Raw genomic sequence first — 22,469 nt, 5'->3', positions numbered from 1 at the left:
TACAAAGTGAATGCACACTTTTACAATCATTTCAGATTTGAAAGTGCTTTGATTCTGTTCTTTTAAAGTGGACTTTAGAGTAACTCTAGATTGTGGCCAAAACATCACTTAGTTTAGAGACACCTGTATATCAATACATATGCATCAGAGGCCAAACAATATTAGATTTGGCTGATACAATAATGTGTTTTGCCTGTAAGCCTGTACTAGTAAAATCTCTATATTGAATGTGTTTAATGTTTATAGTCTTTTCTTGAGACGGGGTAAACCAGAGAAAAGTTAATATGTGTTGAATTAAATGCCAGACACAGTTTAAGTAACCAAAATAGTAATAATAACCAGAAAAATAGACTTCAAGCATAAAGCAGGACTTGTAATTATACACAAGCCTGATATACACCCTGACGTTTATTTTGAAATGTCTATGTTAAACTATTTCCAGCTGCTCATAGAGAAGGTGATAAAGATAGAATATGCACTCTTACAACCACTTACAACATATAAACACCACAAAGTAAACATTGTCATAATTCATCAACAGCAATCTACTGCCATTGGCAATGCACAAGATTCACTGACCGCAAACTGCTCTGAAACGGTGCTTAAATCCTAGCCATTTGAAGTTTAATAATCTGACTAGTCCGTATTGCAATTACTGTTTTTTGTTCCCAAATTTAAGACCTTTGAAAATGATACGCAGCACAGCACAGTCAGCAGTGACGATCCTAGACTTGTCTAGCTGGTGTAGTAGTTATGAACAAATGATTGAAACGCATTTGTCCGTGTTTCACTTTTTAGTCTCGAGTAAGACATTCACGTCATTCACGTCACAAAAACGAAACTAAAATTAAATAATCTTTGAGAGCAAGGGGGCCCCCTGGTGTTTCGGGGGCCCTACGCAGCTTGCGTATTTTGCGTATAGGGAGGATCAGCTCTGACAGTCAGCAAGGAACTTTTTTGAATGAACGCAACAGTTTCGAATGAGCACAACTTTTTTAAAACAAAAAAATAATGGCTGTTTGATGGTCTGTTGAGGAAGGACATACGTTCCTCTCATTGATAGCTGAGGAGCGGATCCAGCGAGAGCTTGATGGGATGATGCGTAATGAAAATGTTTTTCAGGAGGTCGTTCAGCACGGCAGTAGAGTCGGCGCAACTATAACGACATGTCTATAATCAAACCCATCTGAGCCGAGCCCAGCTGTGCCGTACCATGCAGCGGAAAAGCACCATTTAAGACTTTTGTACTGACCCGTGGGAACTCTGTCAGCTTTTATCAGTATATGTGACATAATTAATCGAATGGAGACTGTGGCAGCTGTACCTTTAGCAGTGGTGTCGGTCAGCACCAGATCCTCGTAGCCCTGCTCAATGACACGGATGCTGAATTCAGGACGCCCCTCATGCTCTTCCACAGAGCAGACGTACCGGCAGCGCTTCTGGCCGTGCCGCATGCTCCAGTAGAGACGGCTCACCTCGTATCCAGGTGGAAAGATGGCTATGGACGAATGAAACGTGGGCAGCAGGGCAGGTGGCAGCTGACCCATTGCATGGAAAAGCAAACTGCCCACTCGGAAAGTATGGCCACGTTCAGGCTGCTGTACGGCCGCCGCTAACTGTCGTAGCTCGTCTCGCTGCACGAAGACGCGGCGGAACACGGAGAAGCAGCGCAGCTGCTGTTCTAAGTGCAACCCGGCGGCGGCGCCAGATCCTCGCGGCCGGTGCTGGTGGCACAGCATTGTCTTATCCTTGAAAAACGTACAGCCAGCCTGCAGGGCGCAGGTGAAATGGTAGATGTTGAGGCAACGCAGTCGATGGCAGCCACTGGTGGCACCCAAGCGCTGACAGAATGCACAAACCACCATTTGTCCTCGTTGGCGCGCCAATTCCACATTGATCAGGGCCCCTGCTTGCGTCTCATAGACCTCAGAGGACCAGAGGGCGCAGTTGAGGTGCACCCAGGTATCCAAGTCCAGGTTGAGCAGCCTGGCTGGGCCATCCGTCATCCCATCGCCTATCTGTTGGCAGAAACAGCAGCGGCGCCGATCGAGGGTGGTTGAGCACGGCCGCAGAGATGAGTTGAGCTGCTGCAAAAGCTCCTCAACTTCTGACTCAGATGTTTGGGTGGCAACTTTTGGTATTGTGATGTGTACCGTCCACTTACGCCAGCGCAGGCCTTTCCACCTTTTGCCGTGATGCCATGGTTTGTCTTCCATGTGGCTCTGGGAACATGGTTTAAGCTTTACCGTCATTTTAAGATGGCTCTCCGATATGCTTTCAGGTTTGGATTCTATCTTGATCGCTCGAGCCGCCTCAGCTGGGGCAAAAGCCGTGTGAAGGTTCATAGAGGAAGGGGACGGTTTGGGCTGGAGTTGGGCCAGGCAGTGGACATCCAGCGAGGACATGTTGTTGCTGTACTGGTGCTGCACTTTAGAGGGACTCTGTTTCAAAGCACTTTCAGGAAGTAGAGCAACAGATGCCTGGAAACGCAACACAGAAACATGAAATGTGTGCAACATTCATCATGAGTAATCAAGAGCAATTTATTCATCAGTCAAATAAAATCAGCCATGCTGGTTGAATATGGATTATGACAGAGAAAACAAACCTTGGTGTCAGCGTTCCCATTGGACTGAGAGGAGGATGAGTGCAGAATGAGACAGCTATGACTGCAGAACACCAAACCAGCATCCGAACATAACGGAGACTCCTGGGAGAAATCAGAGGAGGACATCGGGTTTAAAAATGCTCGTCTTGTCTTTCTTTGCAAGTTGTTTCGCTTCTAAAAAATGACTTTACTGGTGATGTAATTATGCATCCTAGGGGTGGCCAATATGGCAAAAAGATCATATTGTAATATTTTCAGGAAGGATTACGATCCATTATCACACGATGAGTATTTTTAATGTTGGTTTTTAAGACTAATTTGCAAGTTACTGAGCAGTTAAAATGAGCAGGCCCTACAACTAAAGAAACACAGAACATAACACAGAAATGACAAGCAGCAGAACTAAATAAATACAACAGTACAGAGACAGAAATGAAATAAACAATACTTTAAAATTTTCAAGCAAGTATTCAGTTGTATTCAAGTAAGAAATACTACTGAAACTGAATGTAATCTGAAAGTATTCTTTAAAGTAATCAAATGTAAAATACAAAATTGTACAAATTAAATGTAGTATACAATGATTTTTTAAATTAAAATTACCAAAAAAAAAAAAAAAAAAAAAAGCTTTTCTCTTTTTCTTTTGTAGTCTGATTAATAATAACGACAGACAGCGGCAAGTTTTTTAGGCCACTGTCACTTTAAGACCTAATGCACTGATCTAATATCCTATGTTCTCCCATATTAGGGTAGGATATTTTTTGTCTATTTAACCATTTAGGCGCACACTCGAAACCCAAAATATACTTATCATGTTCGCATTCTGCTCACAATACAATGATCCAATCAGTTTCCACTCAGTAAAATAAAGTCCCACTCTGCATTTCACTTGGAAATATGTCACATTTCAGAACTAAAATGGGTTTCAAATGCTCTTTTGAATTCACTAAAGGTAAACTAAAATAACATATTCACACCTGTGCTTTGCCCTGCTCATCTTTGGTAATTTTCCTCACGCCATTTCCCAGGACAACCACTTTACAGTGTTGACACCACTGTTGCTTCGGTCCTGGGCTTTCCTGTATCTTCTTATTCTGCGCTCTACCGCCAACAAGACCTGAAAGACATCCACAGTTGTCAATAAACAGAAAAGGTTCTTCCTACCAGCTCTGATTAGCGTAAAAATGGCAATTACACAACAATAATAGAGCCGTGTCATTTCCCTGCAATGAATGCGGTGTAATCTTGTATTGAGGTTTTTAATCTGATTCAGTACATTCATTAAGTGAGTATGACACAGATGAGCAGACTTCAACAGGATGGAGTTCAGGCCAAGATCACTACTGTGTTTAAGTAGCTTCTCCAATCGTTCACAAAATCAATAGTGATTTTCCATCAGCCAGACACAGACACAATACTGCACAGTTAACAAGTGATGCATAAACAATTCCTGATTGCTATCCTATAATTGTATTTGTGTAAACATGCTGAATGTAACTGTATACCAATCAGGTTAATTCTACCGCTACATTCTGTATCCATGTATGTATTATGCACCATAAAAGTGATTTATTTATTTATTCAGTTATTCATTTACCCATTGTTCCATCATTGTCAGACATAATGTAACAAAAGTGTTTTATATATTAAGATAAGAATAATTTTGTATATTAAGATAAGAATAAGATAAAATTAGCATTTGGTTTTATTCAGTGTGTGTGTGTATGTATATATATATATATATATATATATACACACACACATATTTAAAAGAAATTATAATATATTATAATATATTAATAATATATTCATCAAGAATGCATTAACTTGATCAAAAGTGACAGTAAACTCATTCATTATGTTAAAAAGGTTTCTACTCCAATTAAATGATGTTCTTTAAACAGTCTATTCATCAAAGAGTCCTGCTAAAATTCAGCTAAAAAAATCATGGTTTCCACAAAAATGTTAAGCAGAACAACTGTCTTCAACACTGATAATAATAAGGAGTGTTTCTTGAGCAGCAGCTCATATAAAAATGATTTCAGAAGATCATGTGAGACTGGAGTAATGATGTTGAGCTTTGCATCACAGGAATAAATTACATTTTAAAATATGTATTTAAATAGAAAACAAATATTTCAAATATTAATAATATTTCACAATATTACTGTTTTTACAGTATTTAAATGCAGCCTTGGTGAGCATAAGAGACTTAATAAACAAAAACAAAAAAACATTTAACTTACAAACCCAACCTTTTTTTTTTTTAAATACTAAAACCAAAATACATTTAAATCACCTTTATGTTGCATTTTACATATCTAATGTCAAGGATAAGGAGACTGAGACATATATTTGGCCTGAAACCACTGTTAGAAAGAGTTAACTGTGACAAAGCAGGTGTTCCTCACTTTTGTTATGGTTGTGCAGAAGCTGTGTGGCCCTCAGTCCATTCGGCTCGTGATGTGCAGAGGTCAGACGCTGTGGATCCACCGAGGTCTTGATGGCCCCCATAGTTCCCCCCGGGCCGCTGCTGACCTCATAGCTGCTGGGGATCTTCACACGGATCAGGTCAGCAATGGCTGCAACAACGTCAGTGATGTTCTGAAAGACCACAGTGAAGAATAAGATGGGTTTAGATATTATATCATACATTATTTGTTCGTTGAGGCAAGCATCACTATTCTTAGTGCTTATACTTAGGGTTTCAGGCAGCACTCTTTCATTTTGGCAGAAACAACTCACATTTTCTTCAGACAATGTAATAATCTAGTTATTTATACTACTTCTGCTCATTTCAACTGACTGCTTGTAATATGAATTTAAATTATCTGTCAAATTTTGTGTGTCTGCCCATTCTGTAGCAGGGAAACGGCTGTACTTGTTCTTCCATGGTTTGTTGTATTTGATTGTGTTTTATTTTCTGTACTTCATGTTCTTGTACTGTCATTCAAGACACATTCTGCAGTGGTGCATTGAGTGATTTGGATAGAAATGGATTTCTCTGGTAAACATTCTCTGGTTTCTCACCTCAGCAGCTGCTGGCTTCAGCGTGATGGCGATGGACACCAGTCCAGTGTTGGAGCCATTTTGCACTGATCCAAATGGAGAGCCGAAGAACACCGATGAAGGCTCGGTCTTGACCTCTCGCAACCTGACCTCTGAGCCTACAAAATGAGAGGGAAAAAAAAAAAATCCACTGTGGTCACCCAGCAGAGCCCAAAACATTTATAATGTAAGTGTACGCACAAAATGTAAGGAGTTTATTACCTTTGCCCCTAAAGACAGGAAACATTGGAATTACTGGAGACAGGGCTGGAGAAGGAGGCTCCTCCTTGACCAATGAGAGATCAGGATAGCGACTGATCTCCATGCCAACAACACTCTCTGGGGAAGACGACGGGACAAAGCTGTCTGGGGTGTCTCTGTCTTCACAGTGCTCCTGTCCCCTGTGTGTACAAGAAAAATACATTGATACTTTTTAAAGTTTTCCTTTTTTGAAAATGACCTTTCATGCAGTGTGTAACACAGCTCTAAGTGAATGAAAACACCCTGCATAGTTTTAAATCTGAAAGTGCACCGTGTATAAAGTTATTGTATCTCAAAAGAAAGAGTTGACTCTGAATCATTGAAACAAATCGTTTTGAAAACAGATCCCAAGCCGTTTCATGTTGACGTCAACATGAAACATTAGCATGTTGCCTGCGCCCTTGTTGGTCTTTTTGAATTGGTCTGAATGAAAATGCAAATTCATTCTTTGCCACTAGGTGCTGCTTTTGAAGCCGTAAAATTAGTGGTTTCCCCGGTAACGCTGTAAACAAAGTAGCACAAAAGCTGCTTTATCAGCCATTACAGGCATGATGAAATGGAAATGAGACCAATCAGACCAATCACCGCAGATTAGCGTCACGCAAAGGAGGGGTTTGAAAAAATTTATGTTGAGCCAATCGTTTGGGAGTCATTGAGCAAGTAAGGTAAAAATAAATGCATATTATAAGACAATGAAAGTGTTTTTTGACCTTGCATGCATGTCAACCTGTTGTTGGGGACCCCCAAAACCAAAATATGAAGCCTTCATAACCCATAATAGGACACTTTAACGATGCTGAAAAATAGACTTAAAACACAATCACATTCAAAGTTCTGTCAACCTGCTATTTTGTTTCCATTACCTTTATGCATATACCGTGGGGATTCTTTAATTGGGGCGCTTTTGAAAGTTTCAAAATAATGAAACTTGTTCAAAAGGGTTTCATCTGTGTTAAAGCATTTGCTCTGGAATAAAAGGCTGAACAAGGCCTTGATCAACCTTCAAGTGGATTTTGGTGTAATGGTAGATTTTTTTTTTTTGAACTGTGTGTGATTATAATGACATTTTCAGTTTTTGGAGAAAGAGTTGGGCTTGGATTTGGCCTTGGACGAAGGTTAGCTAGCAGTCCATTCAGTTTGAATATATATATATATATATATAATATATATACAGGTCCTTCTAAAAAAATTAGCATATTGTGAAAAAAGTTCATTATTTTCCATAATGTAATGATAAAAATTAAACTTTCATATATTTTAGATTCATTGCACACCAACTGAAATATTTCAGGTCTTTTATTGTTTTAATACTGATGATTTTGGCATACAGCTCATGAAAACCCAAAATTCCTATCTCAAAAAATTAGCATATCATGAAAAGGTTCTCTAAACGAGCTATTAACCTAATCATCTGAATCAACTATTTAACTCTAAACACCAGCAAAAGATTCCTGAGGCTTTTAAAACTCCCAGCCTGGTTCATTACTCAAAACCGCAATCATGGGTAAGACTGCCGACCTGACTGCTGTCCAGAAGGCCATCATTGACACCCTCAAGCGAGAGGGCAAGACACAGAAAGAAATTTCTGAACGAATAGGCTTTCCCAGAGTGCTGTATCAAGGCACCTCAGTGGGAAGTCTGTGGGAAGGAAAAAAGTGTGGCACAAAGAGGTGACCGGACCCTGAGGAAGATGTGGAGAAGGACCGATTCCAGACCTTGGGGGACCTGCGGAAGCAGGACTGAGTCTGGAGTAGAAACATCCAGAGCCACCGTGCACAGGCGTGTGCTTTTGAACCAGAAACAGCGGCAGAAGCGCCTGACCTGGGCTACAGAGAAGCAGCACTGAACTGTTGATCAGTGGTCCAAAGTACTTTTTTCAGATGAAAGCAAATTTGCATGTCATTCGGAAATCAAGGTGCCAGAGTCTGGAGGAAGACTGGGGAAAAGGAAATGCCAAAATGCCTGAAGTCCAGTGTCAAGTACCCACAGTCAGTGATGGTCTGGGGTGCCATGTCAGATGCTGGTGTTGGTCCACTGTGTTTTATCAAGGGCAGGGTCAATGCAGCTAGCTATCAGGAGATTTTGGAGCACTTCATGCTTCCATCTGCTGAAAAGCTTTATGGAGATGAAGATTTCATTTTTCAGCACGACCTGGCACCTGCTCACAGTGCCAAAAACCACTGGTAAAATGGTTTACTGACCATGGTATTACTGTGCTCAATTGGCCTGCAACTCTCCTGACCTGAACCCCATAGAGAATCTGTGGGATTGTGAAGAGAAAGTTGAGAGACGCAAGACAACACTCTGGATGAGCTTAACTATCGAAGCATCCTGGGCCTCCATAACACCTTAGCAGTGCCACAGGCAGACGCCGCATTGAAGCAGTCATTTCTGCAAAAGGATTCCCGACCAAGTATTGAGTGCATAACTGAACATAATTATTTGAAGGTTGACTTTTTTTGTATTAAAAACACTTTTCTTTTATTGGTCGGATGAATGTGTGTGTGTTATTGATTCAACTTTTAAGATCATGATGTAAACAAATTTTGATCTTCACTCTGAAGTATGGCAGCACAATTACAACTTCTGGTTTTAACACTATACATTTATTATAGAGGAGAGTTAAAAATCTATGTAGGAGATAAGCCAAAAACAGAGAAATTTTAACTTTCAACAGTCTCAAAACTTAGGAAAAATAAAGACATAGTAAAAAGTAATTAAACACGATAAAATTCATCCTAGAGGACAGGAAACTTACCCTAAATGAGGAATCAACCCTTTATTTTACTGAATCATGTGATGCTACTGCACTCTCATTTCACAACTAATGCTAAAACTATAATATTCAAAACAAAGTGATGATAATATTTATTAGCATAATAAAATATGCTTTTATTCTTAAAAAAGATTAAAAGAAAATATGCTCTCAAAAATATGGTGTTATTGTTTAGTTAGGATCAAATATAAGTGCTTTCTCAAAATGACAGGAAAAAAATGATGTACACTATCATTCAAAATTAAAAAGTATGGAGTCTCTAATGCTCACCAAAGACTGGATTAATCAAAAAGCCAGAAATATTTAGTAATATTGTGAAATATTAAGTAATACTCTAAAGTATTAATGCAGTTTAAAATAACTGTTTTCTATTTTAATATATTCTAAAATGTTTATTACTGTGAAGGCAAAGCTGAATTTTCATTAGCCATTACTCCAGTGTCCTAGGTCCCTGCAAATACATCTAGAACTTAGCAAAATTGCAATTATAACTATTCTGTTACTGAAAATCCACATTTGAAGGTCAGACTTCAACAGAATATGTTAAAAACAGTGGGAAGTGTAATCCCAGTTCTTGTTATCTGTCTACTGACCTGAGCTCTTCCTGGTTGTTATGAGGCGGGGTGGGAAGAGAGGCCGGCACATTCACAGTTTTGGGCCCCTGAGCCAGAGCTCGAGCCAGCAGCTCCTCTTCAGCCTTAAACTGCAGCGGTCGAGAAAGCAGCCCTTTGGTGACTGTTCAAACAAAACATTGGTGTCATTGTGAATATTATAATACATTGATTTTTATCTATGTTTTGCGTTGTTGCTATAAATTGTTCACCATCATGGCCAACAATTACGGCACCTTTGCTGGCAAGCTCCTCTGTTGTGGCAAAGCCATTGAGCAATTTCTGGCGCGCCACTGGAGGAGGAGTCGGGGGAAGAGAGGCGGGAGGCGTGGGAGGGTTACTCAAATTATTCTGCTGTAGAGAGAGAAAAATACAAGTGACCATCTGCACATCTCATACATGAAATCTATGGAGTTTATGGCTGATGTCACGCGACTTGAAGTAGGTCATTAAAAAGCGTCAGCGGCAAATGTACAGTCATGGAGTGTTTTATTAGCTGCTCTTAATTACCTTGTAAATCAGCTGGGAGTAATAGTCAGAGACACCGTCCAATGAGGCGCTCCCAAATGTGCCCGAGAGACGGCTCTCACCGTCCAGCTGTCCGCCCCCATAGGGCACGAAATGGGCAAAGTTCACCCCCACCAGAGGCTCCATTAGGGGCAAGAGAGAAAGCTGCTGCTGCAGTGAATCAAGGAGACACAAAGTGAGATAAAGGTCATGGTTAGAAAAGCATTAGAATCGAGAGACCTGCCCTCATGAGGTCCATATGAGTGTAATTAAGAAAACTTCTCATGTGATGAGCGTTAGGTATGAGATTACATCTTATGCTAAGACTCTTTAAAATTATTTAAAACACATAGGAAACGTGAGATATAAGTGTTCCTGTGGCTCTGTGGTAGAGCATTGTGTTAGCAGCGCAAAAGGTTGTGGTTTAGATTCCCAGGGAACACATGTTAGGTAAAAAATGTTAGCCTGAATGCACTGTAAGTTGCTTTGGATAAAAGCGTCTGCTAAATGCATAAATGTAAATGTAATAAAAACAATTTAATTTCACAGTGACAATATTTACTATTATATTAAAAGACGAAAATGAAAAAACATATTAAAATATGTTATTAAAATTGATTTAATATATATTTAGATTGAACCAAATATGGGTGCGCTCTCAAAAATACAGAAAAATAACTTTATCGTTGAAATGTTTGGCGCCAAAACGATTTTTAAATGTTTTTAAAAGTCTCTTATGAACACCAAGGCTGCAGTAAAACTGTACTATGAAATGACATTTTTAAAGGTTTTCTATTTAAGTATATTTTATCCCTGCAATGCGCAGCTGAATTTTCAGCATCATTAGTCTTCAGTGTCACGTGATCCTTCAGAAATCATTCTAATATGCTGACAAAATAAAAACAAGAATTGTTAAATTGCTAACAAATCAGACATAAATAATGAGCATCTTTTTGGATAGAGAAAACTTCAGTCAGGAGATTTTAAAACTGTGGGGTCGATTCCAGATTCCTCAATCACAGAGCTCATTATATACACCTGTGACTTTCTTTCATGTGACGAGCGTTCATAATGCCTCACAGCACCATCCTTCTTTGGACTGTGATTTCTATTGTGATTATACGCAAGACATGAGTTGAAATGGCACAGCCTCTCCTGTCTGTAATCATGTCTGAGATTAAAAGCAGAACATGCTAGACTCATTCTCATAGTGCATGACAAAGTGGCTTCGACAAGCACATATAGACCAAACCACTGGGCACAACTCAAGAAATTGTTATAGCAATGCAACAAGAGTATGATATCTAACATTGAGTGGATTTGCTACTGCAAAATTCATTTTCTTAATTAGCATTTAGTCTTTATTTCTCAGTAAAAATACATAAATGTCCTCAAAAGAACATACATTTAGAAAGGTTTTTCCGTAACACTTTACAAAAAGGTTCCATTACGTTTACTGCATTAGTCAACAAACTACAACAAACTTTATTAATTTTAGTAAATGTTGATTCCCACAATTTCTAATACATTATTAAAATCAAAAGTTGTATCTATTAATCTTATTTAATGGACCAGAGCTACAGTAGCATGAACTAACAATCAATAGTAGTATTTTTATTAACTAACATTAACAATGATTAATAAATACTCTTATAATGTATTGTTTATTGTTAGTTAATGCATTAAATATAGTTAACAAATGGAACTTTGTTGTAATTGTTAACTTTTTTCAAAAGTTTACTCAATAAAAAATAGCTATTTATTTGAATACTTTTATTCAGCGAAGATGCATTTAATTGGGCAAAACTGACAGTAAAGACATTTAAAATGGAAAAAAAAATCTATTGCAAATAAATGCTGTACTTTTGAACTTTCTATTCAGCAAAAAATCCTGACAAAAAAAAAAATGTAGAATGGTTTTCACAAATATATGAAGCAGTATAACTTTTCAACATTAATAATAAAAATGTTTATTGAGCAGCAAATAAGCATATTAGAATGATTTATAAAAGATCATGTGACTTTGAAGACTGGAATAAAATTCATCTTTGCCATGGAATCAATAACACTTTAAAATAAATTCATGAGAGACTTAAAAAATTAACACTTTATTAATATTGCTCATAATGCTAAATGATAAGCAGTGTGAGTCAAAAAGAACACATTTCTTGTTTGGTGTTTATGAAGGGATCCCTACTGACAGGGCTGTGACAGACTGAAAATAAAACGATTTTTCATCGTACCTGTTTTAACTGGGTCATTACTGGCTCAGTAGAGGAATACACTGCTCGATTCCCGTCCTCTTCTTTCTTTCGCTTTTTACAGCGGGGAGCGGGTCTGTCTCCACTCTTGGGTGCCCTCTTGTTCCTCTGTTTCTTCTTGTCCTCTGGAAGTAATGGCCCGGGGAAATCAGGGTGGTTCAAATCTGAAAATGTCTGTGGGGACGGAAAAATGACACCGTTAAGACAAAGAGTTCATAAATACCCATGTATTAAAATGAAGATGATGCATCCTGACTCACTCACCCCAGTGCTATCCATGGAGCTCTGTCGCAGAAATGCTTTGTAGTCCGTCGATCCCTCTTCCTCTGGCCTCAAACTGTCTTCAGACCTCTGGTGGGGCAGTGCAGGAGGTGGAGTCCTCTTATTCTTCAGGAGGTGTTTGAGGAGTTCATTCCCAGCTTCTCCTTTGGAGCTGTTGGCTGGACTTTGGCTCGCAGGATGAGGCAACATTCCTTCTCTCCCTCCCTCTACCTTGACCATGCCTAGTCCCATTTCCATCTCCATTTCCTTATGCCCGTGGCAATCACTCGCCTCCACCTTCTCCAATTTGATGTTGGACAGGATCCTGTCATGCATTTCCTGTTGGGCCATGGCCATCTCTGGCCCTCCACCACAGCTGCCTTCAGAAAGCTGGCGCTCCAGCTCAGAGTGAGGCTGGCTGCTCATGGAGCCTGGTGTAGACGATCCAGGCTGGGACGTCTCGCAGAACTCATGGTCGCCAAAGACCATTGGGTTCCTTGTCGGTGTGGATGATGTATCTGACACGCAGGGGGTTAATGGGGCTGTCAGGTCCGAGTGAGGTGTGGAAGGAGCTCTCAGAGACTCACAATCATCATCTTTCTTCTTCTTGCGGTTCCTTTTCTTCTTGCCCTTCTCCTCTGGAATGATGTTGGAGTACAGCTGGATAAGTGATGGACCGGGACCTGGAAAGTTTGGAAACTGATGCCCTTGAGTTGGATTCTGAGGCATCATGTTTGGCCCAGGATATCTCTGGGGTCTAGTTTGTGCTTGGACAAAGTTAGGCCCATGGGGTGCTAGGTTCTCAGGAACAAACCCCGGTCCCATTTCCTGAGGGAATGGACCGTTACCCATCATTGGTCTGGATGGTCCTCCAACGAACCCTGGTTGCATGCCTTGCTGCTGTGGAAATGGTGGACATTGCATCTGCTGCTGCATTCTGGGTGGCTGCATGAAGTCCTGCGGTAGCTCCTGGTTATAAAAAGGCATTTGGGACAAGGCCCTCATGGTGCCATCTTGGCAGTTAGGGACTTGCTGCTGCTCCATGCAGTGTTTCACCCGCTGCCTTTCCACCTCCTTCATGAGCTGCACCCTTTGCCTCTCCTGCTGCTCCCGTAGTCGCTCCTTGCGCTCACGTTCCTGGAAACCTTCACTAAATGGGTTGGTATCATCGAAATTCACATGAGAAGACTCACCCCCTGCCTGCCCCTGACTGGGCCTAGCCACTGCCGGCTGAGGAGGCTGTGCCTGCACTACTTGAGCGGGCATTACTCCTGGCATTTGAGGTCCTCCACTGGGAACAGGTGCGCCAGGGTGCCAACCTGCTGTGTTGGTCACATTAGCTGCATCTGGTTGACCAGGGTGGAGACGGATGGGCATCATGGGACCCATCATAGGTTGGTTCATTGGGGGCCCAACTGGCATCATGCCAGCATGAGGTTGCATTGGCGGCATTCCATGCATCATTGCGGGCTGCATGCCACCTTGCTGCTGCTGTTTAACCCTGTACTCCTCTATCAGCTCTGCATGCTCCTTCTGCTGTTTGCGAATCTGGAAAAAACAGACAAATTTTACATTTAAAAATCTTAAAGTGGACTGAAACATTTAGTACTACATGTACTTTTTCCATTCATTTCAACAGGTCTTTGACTTTTTAAGAAAATGCTACAGTGTTTGAGGGAATATGTTCTTGTCTCTATAATATATAGTGGTGAATCCTTGAAACAATGTATGAATTAAGCCAACAATGGTATTTTAGAAATAATACTCTTCATTAAGCATGGATTCATTGTAAATATGGCAGTATTTCTTACATCAGAAAATATTATTTCATTATATGCTATAGGGCTGTTGAATGCTTGAATCTGATTGGCTGATGAATATTCTAAGGTCTGCAAATTTTTTTAGGAAAACGCATGGCGAAAGTAGTTCCAGACAGGTCTTGAACACATTACATGTCAATATCACTTCGACAAATGTTTTCCAAGCCAAGCAAATATAGTAAACCCCAAGATAAAATCAACAAATTATTTCCCTGTTTTTGCCACAAAGCTACGTTTTATTATGTACAAAAATCTCTCACACAAATACAGCACGGACACACTCGCACACGGAAACATACGTGTGCACAGAAACGTGTTGTTAGCGCTGCTCTGATGATTTTAGCAAAGTAAAAGCTACATGCCATATCTCACTAGCGAGGTAATAACGGTGCTGTTGTTGAAGCAGATGAACTTCATGAACATTTTTATTATTAGTAGAGACGCTGCTGTCGAACACTGTTGAGAGACGCACAGACTCATGTAATTCACACAAGCTTAAAGGAGTCATCAGATGCCCATTTTCCACAAGTTGATATGATTCTTTAGGGTCTTAATGAAAAGTCTGTAACATAGTTTGGTTAAAATTTCTCAATGGTAGTGTAAAACAACACAGTTTTTACCCTGTCAAAAACAGCTCTTTTCAGAGCAAGCCGTTTTGTAGCATTTTCCTTTAAATGTTAATGAGCTCTGCTGACCCCGCCCCTCTCTTCGGAGCCACTCTCTGAGGGAATGTTTACATTAGCCACATCCATCGTGAAACTTGCTAATTAGCACATTATTAGGAAAGGTGATTTGCAAAGATTCATTAAAAAACCTTAGCTGTATCACGAATGATTTGTACAAACACAGATGTATTTAGGTAGATCCGGGGCACATTCCCTTCAAAAACAAACGTAATCCACTGTGTCTTTAGCGGCTCAGATGTCAGAAGTAAATGACGACTGCTATGTTCATTATTATATCCAAAAACAGAACACCTCAGTCGCTTAGGAGACATTCTTGTCTACATCTGCTCTGGCGGTGAAACAATTACGGCCCGATAATAGTCACTCAGGGCGGGTTTAAGGTAAGACGCCAGTCCAGTCTGTGCTGAAACGCTACTGTCAATCAAACTATCGTGGGAGGGGCCTGTCTGTGTGACATCACACTGAGATCGGCTCAACTTGAGAAAAGGGAAACGATTTAACGAGATTAAAAAAAAAAACACTGAGTGGATTTTCATCATTATAGGGTGGTTGTGTACACACACTGCAAACACACATTTCAGTTCAAACAACTTGTAAAAGTGCATGTAGCATCCGTAGACCCCTTTATTCACTCTCTCTCTCTCTCTCTCTCTCTCTCTCACTCACTCACTCACTCACTCACTCACTCACAACTGCATTAATAACTGCATTAGTCTGCTATCAATGGCTCAAGCCTCCGTTACTAGGTCTAAAATTACATTTTGGAATTAGCAACAGAGACGTTAGATGACATAGGTAAGAAATTAGTCCTACAAATAAGAGTGTTTTAAGGACAAAAACCTGACAAATGTCTTGAAATACAACATCTGAACAATATTTGAGGTGTGGTTACCATAGTATAAACAGAACAATTGAATATTAGAAAATAATGCACACCCGAGCTTGAGGAAAGATAGCTGATGCTTCGCGTCATGGCAGCATCACCACCTTGAGTGTGTTTTATTTTCTAATAATACCACGGCCTATTGTCAATTATTCTTAGGTATATTACCATTTCAGTTTGTACAAACCATAGCTGAACCACAAATTTAACAGATTTTCATTATCAGAATGTGTTCTGTTCTTGATTACTGCAAAAAACTTTGCAGTTCATTTCTAACTTTGACTATTAGAAAGAAAAACAGTCATCCAAATATTTAAGTATTTAAGGAATCTGTATCGACTGTTAACAATTCTGAAAAACTACTAAATAGTGAGATGATTAAGTTCACACTAAGGACAACAACTGTCTGAGAATAGTGACGTCCACGCCACAACTTAAGTGCCATCAACACAGAGGAACAATATCATTTGAATCACTTTCAGAGTGTTTTTTTTCCACCTGATGAACGATAAAAATACTCACAGCCAATCAGAATCACCTGACTTTAAAGAGCTTGATCATTTAAAGCTGCAGACGACAACTGCAGCACACACTTATATTAAATAGATGGTTATCGTCCATTGGTGTGAATTGGCCTTAAATTAAATAACAAGGTGCATTGTTTTCAATGATGAAATGATATGTGTTGTAATTTACTTTTCAACACTATCATAATACTTTTTGAGATTGTAATAAACTGGAAACTATTTAAAACCACAAATGACTGATATTATGTGTGTGCTTTACCTGTTCCAGCTGTTTCTGCACCACCCCCTGCTGTTCTGTCACATGTTTCAGCTGCTCTGCGTCCTCCTCAGGAAACTCTCGTCCTGCTTTCTTGGCAGTTCTCTGCTTGGCTGACAAGGCCTTTTTTGACTTTCTGTGGGCCCCAATCTGCTCCTCCAAAAACTTCTGCTGCATCTGAAGCAGCTGTTGGGTTTCCCTGAGCCAGTCCTCATACTGAACCTTCTGTGCGTCATCTTGATGGGGAGAAGGTTGGAATTAATTACTAGCATACATAAATGTAAAATTACAATTTAATATATGCTCTATATATGCTATTTAATATATCGTTTTGAATTACATTACACATTATCAAAAAAATCTTTATATTCAGAATGATATTTATATTGTCTTGTAATTGGGTGAGAAACAATTATTTCTGATCTATAATTATTAAAGACTTACGGGGAAATCCTGTCCCAAAATTTGGGGGATTGGGTCGTGCCATGTGAGGAGCAAGTTTGTCATCCTAAATGAGAAATTAACAGAACAAAGAGACAATCATTACGGACTTGAACTGCAAAAATAATAATTTTTTTTTTTTTTTTTTTTGCATTAACTAAAGAAGAAAATCTGCCAAATTCTGAAAAAAAAAAATAAAATAGAGTAGAACTACAGCTACTGATTACTACACACTTATTGGTAGGTAAAGGACAATCAAATTTCATAAACACACAAGAGGTGTAGGTGTTCAAATTTGTCTGAAATCTGCTACATTTTCTGTACAGGCTCAGATTCCATGTGTGCCTGCTGATAAGAAGAAATCTGATTTTAGTCTTACCTGTCCAGCCAACTGCATAGGAGTTATACCTCCATCAGGGCCTGGTAACGCCTGCCCTGTCTGGACACTAATTGAGATTTTGTAAAGAGGAGAATAATGGAAGAGCCGTTAGTACAAAAGCTCACACTGAAATAAATCTAATAATATTTCAGTCAAATAAACGAGCCCATTAACTCACTTGTTCATGACCATAGGAGACATTCCCATGTTGTTCTGGACCATCATTTTATTGATTCCTTTCAATGCAACCATCTTTGCCTTCATTATAGGGTCTGTGATAGCATCAAAATCTGAATAAATCAATGGAAAAGTATGCAAATTTAAGCAAATTAAAGTACACAGTTTCTTAAAACATATAAAATACAAATATTAAATTGTTTAACTTGTGTTAAACAGAGTAAAAATGTGTTTTAATGGATTATTCTGTTAAATAAAAGTAAAGCTCTATCCACAGCATCTGCAGCATGGTACTTATTACCACCAACAAAATAATTCAAACCTCAGTTTGTAAAAACAAAAGAAGTTTTACAATCAAATCAAAGTTTATGCACCAATTCCATCAGAAGTGCATTTCATATATATGCCATTTACTCAAAATTACAAACAAAATTACTCACAGTCAGGATTGCCAGTCGAACAGCAGGTTGAAACTGTTCAAAACTGTTAAAATTTAGCAGTTTGTGCAAAACCACATTTTAAAAGTTGCAGTAAAGTAGTTCCATGTGCACAATGAAATAGTCAAATGTTGCACAGTGAGTTTCTTATCTTTTCAGTCTTTGACCAGCTGTTTGCCACATGCAAAATAGTCAAAGGCCTAATCTTGAATCAAGGAAGAACAAAATGACATTACTTATTATATTAGCTACCCCTTACCTATGTTGGGGAAGAAAGACTCGCTAGAATGGTGTCTTATCATAGCTTGCATTTGCTTCTGCTGCTGCTGCTCCTGTCTCTCCTGATCCAGGAGGTCTTGGAGAAGAAGTGGCTGCTCTTCCAGAAGCAGTGGTCTGTTCTGAAGGTCTTGCTGTGACAGCATTGCCTGTTGAGTAAGAATACTGTGTTGTTCCCCTGAGAGTACAGCATCCTTTTGATCCAAACCAAAAATATGGCTTTGTTGGTTTTCCTGAATGGAGCCTGGGACTTCTAATGCACTTTCACCATGAGAAGACACCAACGATTGGTCAATACTGAAGTTAGTATCCCTCCTCTGTACTGAGAAGTTTCCTTGCCCTGGCATAGTGCTACTGAGTGACATGGTAGCTTCCTGATTTGGAGGGTTGCTTTGTGCCCCTGACTGTCCACAGTGTTCCTGCTTCTGTGATTCACCTTCTAGTGGTACATTGACCAGCATACTTGAAAGCACTGGAGTAGCATCGGAGTGAATTCCAGACTTTGAATCCTGTAAACTGGCATCAATGTCATTTTCAAAGCCAGCTTGATTAATTGCAGCACCATCATTTACCTGATTCTTACAAGAGGTGGCTTGGGACAAGCAATCTTTAATTCCATTTTTGCTATCCTCCTCTGTTTTCAAAGAAACCAGCACCTGATCCTGGGGAACGTCTAGACCGATGTGACCTTGAGACTGAGCGGTCTTGTCTACCACTTCCTTCGCTGTCGATGTAGAGCACGATGATCCATCAAAACTATCAGTCTTTTTCTCTGCTTTTGTCTTTTGGAAATCAGATGTCTCAGTGTGGTCTTCTATTGGGTCACTGAGATCCAGGTCCTCGCTAAGATCTAAATCAGCAACAGCATAAGCAATTATATCAAATTTCCCAGACGTTAAGAAGTCATCTAGATGCAGGTCATTGGTTTCAAGATCCAAGTCCTTTCCATCATCTGGATCGAGATTGAGGTTCTCTAAGTCAGCATCGACAAAGTCCTTTACCTCAACATCTTCAAGGTCCTTCACAGCAGATTCATCAGTATCGATTTTCTCCTCAGGTACTTCATTTGTGGATAAAGGGACCTCATCATTTTGAACGGCAGATGTAGCAGCAATACTTGTGAGTAAGGGAGCACTGAGAGCCTCGTTGGAAGCAGGTTGGCTTATAGACCTTGTCAGGGGGACTTGTGGATGTCCAGCTCTCAACGGAATATTGGCCTGCTGTAAATTCCCCAAGCTGAGAGATGCCTGCATCTGCGTATTAGCTACCTGAGACTGATTCATTGTTGTGTCCATTGGTTTTGGAATCTGATTGAAGGGGAATCCCATTTCTTGGCCATCCATGAAACCTGGGGGTCGTTGCTGTGAGGGCAATTCCATTCGATTTCCCTGCATAGTAAGAGATCCAAAGGGAAGCCGCAGTCTGCTATCTGGTGCTCTGTGTCTCAGTTCTATAAAAGGCTGCCCCATGATGTTGTGCTGTTGTACGTGCATGCCACGAGGAGGCAAATGTGAGGTTACTAAAGGGTTGCCTCCTATTGATTTTCCCAAATCCATAGACATGGATCTTCTCATCTGTGGATGAGCTTCAATTATTGGGTCCTGCATCTGATGAGGCCTTGGAGCTCCCAGAGGACCTTGGATATTAGGAGTGATGGGCATCCTAAAAACAACAGGAGAACATTATTATTTTTGCAGTGTTTGAAAAACTTTAGTCCCTTCATCTCATACAGATGTTTTGAAGTATGTAAAAATCACCCACCTTGGCCCAAGCTGCCTTATATTTGAGTCAGCATCCCCAGGAAACTGTAGTCTAGGAAACTGGCCTTCAGGGAAATGTCCCTGCTGATCTCCTGGGAATGGCCCATGGAATCTCTGAGGGGCTCTTACAGCTCCTGGACCAGGATATGGTGGTGGCGGGCGATTAAAAATTTCACTCTGTTGGCCTGTAGACTCCTGACTCCAGTGCTGAGGGGTTCCTGGAGGCATGGTCAGAGGATGATCCTGTACACCCTTGTCTTGACGTATGGCACTTTTCTGCTGTTGCTGTTTGAGGATCAACTCACGAATACGCTGACGCTGTGAACAAATTAAAGTTATGTTAAATGGTATTGTACAAATTATATATTGTAACTAATACAGTGCACTTAATAAAACAAATAAACTATCTTAAATAGAGTAGTAACAAAATAAAACAACACCTGTCTGAGTCTTTCCTCAGCTTCTGCAAGAGGTACCGTTTGAGCTTCAGAGCTGGGCTGGCCCATGGTGTGGGAACTGATACTCTGTACCAAACCTTGTTGCTCTTTGTTTTCTCCACACTGAGGATGTGAAAGCATGGGGGCCTGCTCAAAAGGGTCATGGATGGGAGTTTGATTGGGTCGACTGGATAGCAGCTGAGATCCGGTTTCGTCTGTCATGGCCAGATGTTTGAGAGGCTGAGGTCCAAGTTTTGTTGGATTGGCAAATGTGTCTAGCATCAAGACTTGAGCAGGAGAGAATGGATCTTGATTAGACATGGGCCCAGGTCCCAAGCCCTGTCCGATGCCTCCAGGATGAGGTGTTCGTGGGGGATGTGCACATGAATCATTAGGTAATGACTGGGACCTTCTCACTGACTGTGCTTGAGGATCGGGCCCAACAAAGCGCGGTAGTCCAGGAGGTTGACTAAAAGGATCAGGAGTCCTTTGGTGACTTGGAGACTTGGGGAACCGGTCTGCCATTCCTGAGCGTGGGGTACCAGGGGGTTGTGCATAAGGGTCCATTGACATAGGGGACATTATGTGGTTTTGAGTCTGCTGCTGAGAGGGCTGATTCATCATGACCGGATGGCGAGATACAGGCTGCTGAGAGTAGGGTTCAGGGTCATGTGGTCTAGGTGTGCCTGGCATTCTGGTGTATGGGTTAGAAAATGGAGACTGAGTAAAAGGGTCACTCGAAGGTCTTGGTGTAGCAGGTTGTTGTCCATAGGGATCACACTGGGAATAGTCTAGTCGAGAGGTGGAGGGGGCTCGAGCATATGGATTACAGGAAGGCTGGCGTGCCATTGGCCCAGGCTGAGAAAAAGGGAGGGTTTGGGGCTGTCGTGAAACCCTTTGATTTGCATAGCCATCACTAACTGCAGGACGAGGAGTGAGCGGAGGCTGCGCATAAGGATCGTTCTGTTGATTCTGGGAGAATCCCTCAGAGGAACGAGGGGGCATCATTGGTCTTTCGAAGGGATCCCCACTTGCTCTCCGGGCATGCATACCTGCATATTGTTCCTGAGTCTGAGGGGGCGGCATAGGGGTTTTAAAGACCTGGACGGACCCTGATTCATTGCTGCCTGGGATAGGTGTGAGTAAAGGACGAGCATATGGGTCTGAGAGTATCATCCTGCCCTGAGGCATCCTCTGGTAGGCTTCCTTTCTCACAGACACCCTAGAGAATGGATCATGGCCTGGGGAGCCAATAAGATGCCTCCCTTCCAAAGTCTGACTAGCTCTGGGAGGGCACATAGGTTTGAGAAAAGGGTCTGTAGCTCCTGCTGGTCTTGGGGTGTCTGGGGGCTTGGCATAGGGGTCATTACATATGGCTGTTGGAGAGCCAATTGGCTCTGAAAGACCTCTGGGAGATTTCCCTGATTCTGAGTTACGGCGTGGAGTTCCCTGCCCAATAGTTGGTGGTCTGGGTGTGCCTACCATTTTGGTGTAGGGATCCCAGGGTGAGGATGGTCTAGAGCCAGAGGAGCTTGGCGAGAACATCTGAGGGCTCTGTGGCTGAGATCCTGAAGATGGGGGTGGTGGATGAGGGCGCAAAAAGACATCATCTGGGGAACACGATGTGGGCGTGCCAGGCATCTGTAAATTTGAAACCCCATTTTTTGAACTGGGTTGCTTGGGAGACATGTTCCCATCGTTGGAATGCACAGACACTGGACTCTTTAGGTTACTGGAAGAGTCATGCTCATATTGGCTGATTGATGGGAGCTGTTGCTGCTGCTGCTGTTGAAGTTGTTCATTCTTCACCTGCTCAAGTTTCTGTGTAGCTTCAATCTTAGCTTGTTGCTTACTTTTCTGTCTCATTTGCTGCAACAAGTGAAAAAATATATATATTCAATATTAAATAATAAGAAAATGCACCATATGTGATTTATTTAAAATACATAATGTATTACAATTACAATAAAATTCATTCAATAGTAATAAATCAAACCAAATTGTCTGTTGACAAGCTTAATTACTTATTGGCAAAAGGGAACACACAGATGTAACTC

General features: G+C 40.8%; 1 protein-coding gene across 1 annotated transcript in view; it reads right to left on the bottom strand.

The window, feature by feature from the left end:
* The window catches only part of LOC109110986 (histone-lysine N-methyltransferase 2C-like), a 39,097-nt gene that overhangs the window by 5,002 nt on the left and 11,626 nt on the right, over positions 1-22,469 (bottom strand). The window contains exons 14-31 of the mRNA XM_042769836.1: positions 20,416-22,281; positions 19,977-20,293; positions 18,199-19,877; positions 17,504-17,615; positions 17,326-17,392; positions 16,950-17,013; positions 16,509-16,741; positions 12,337-13,881; positions 12,055-12,246; positions 9,815-9,982; positions 9,517-9,658; positions 9,287-9,428; positions 5,879-6,057; positions 5,639-5,775; positions 5,020-5,212; positions 3,586-3,725; positions 2,609-2,710; positions 1,325-2,480 (exon numbers count right to left, since the gene is read on the bottom strand). Coding sequence (XP_042625770.1) covers positions 1,325-2,480; positions 2,609-2,710; positions 3,586-3,725; positions 5,020-5,212; positions 5,639-5,775; positions 5,879-6,057; positions 9,287-9,428; positions 9,517-9,658; positions 9,815-9,982; positions 12,055-12,246; positions 12,337-13,881; positions 16,509-16,741; positions 16,950-17,013; positions 17,326-17,392; positions 17,504-17,615; positions 18,199-19,877; positions 19,977-20,293; positions 20,416-22,281 — 8,434 coding nt within the window. The remainder of the gene's footprint in view (positions 1-1,324; positions 2,481-2,608; positions 2,711-3,585; positions 3,726-5,019; positions 5,213-5,638; positions 5,776-5,878; positions 6,058-9,286; positions 9,429-9,516; positions 9,659-9,814; positions 9,983-12,054; positions 12,247-12,336; positions 13,882-16,508; positions 16,742-16,949; positions 17,014-17,325; positions 17,393-17,503; positions 17,616-18,198; positions 19,878-19,976; positions 20,294-20,415; positions 22,282-22,469) is intronic.

This window comes from Cyprinus carpio, chromosome A2 (genome assembly GCF_018340385.1).
Source record: "Cyprinus carpio isolate SPL01 chromosome A2, ASM1834038v1, whole genome shotgun sequence".
Taxonomy (NCBI): domain Eukaryota; kingdom Metazoa; phylum Chordata; class Actinopteri; order Cypriniformes; family Cyprinidae; genus Cyprinus; species Cyprinus carpio.
This window is presented reverse-complemented; position numbering and strand designations above follow the sequence as displayed.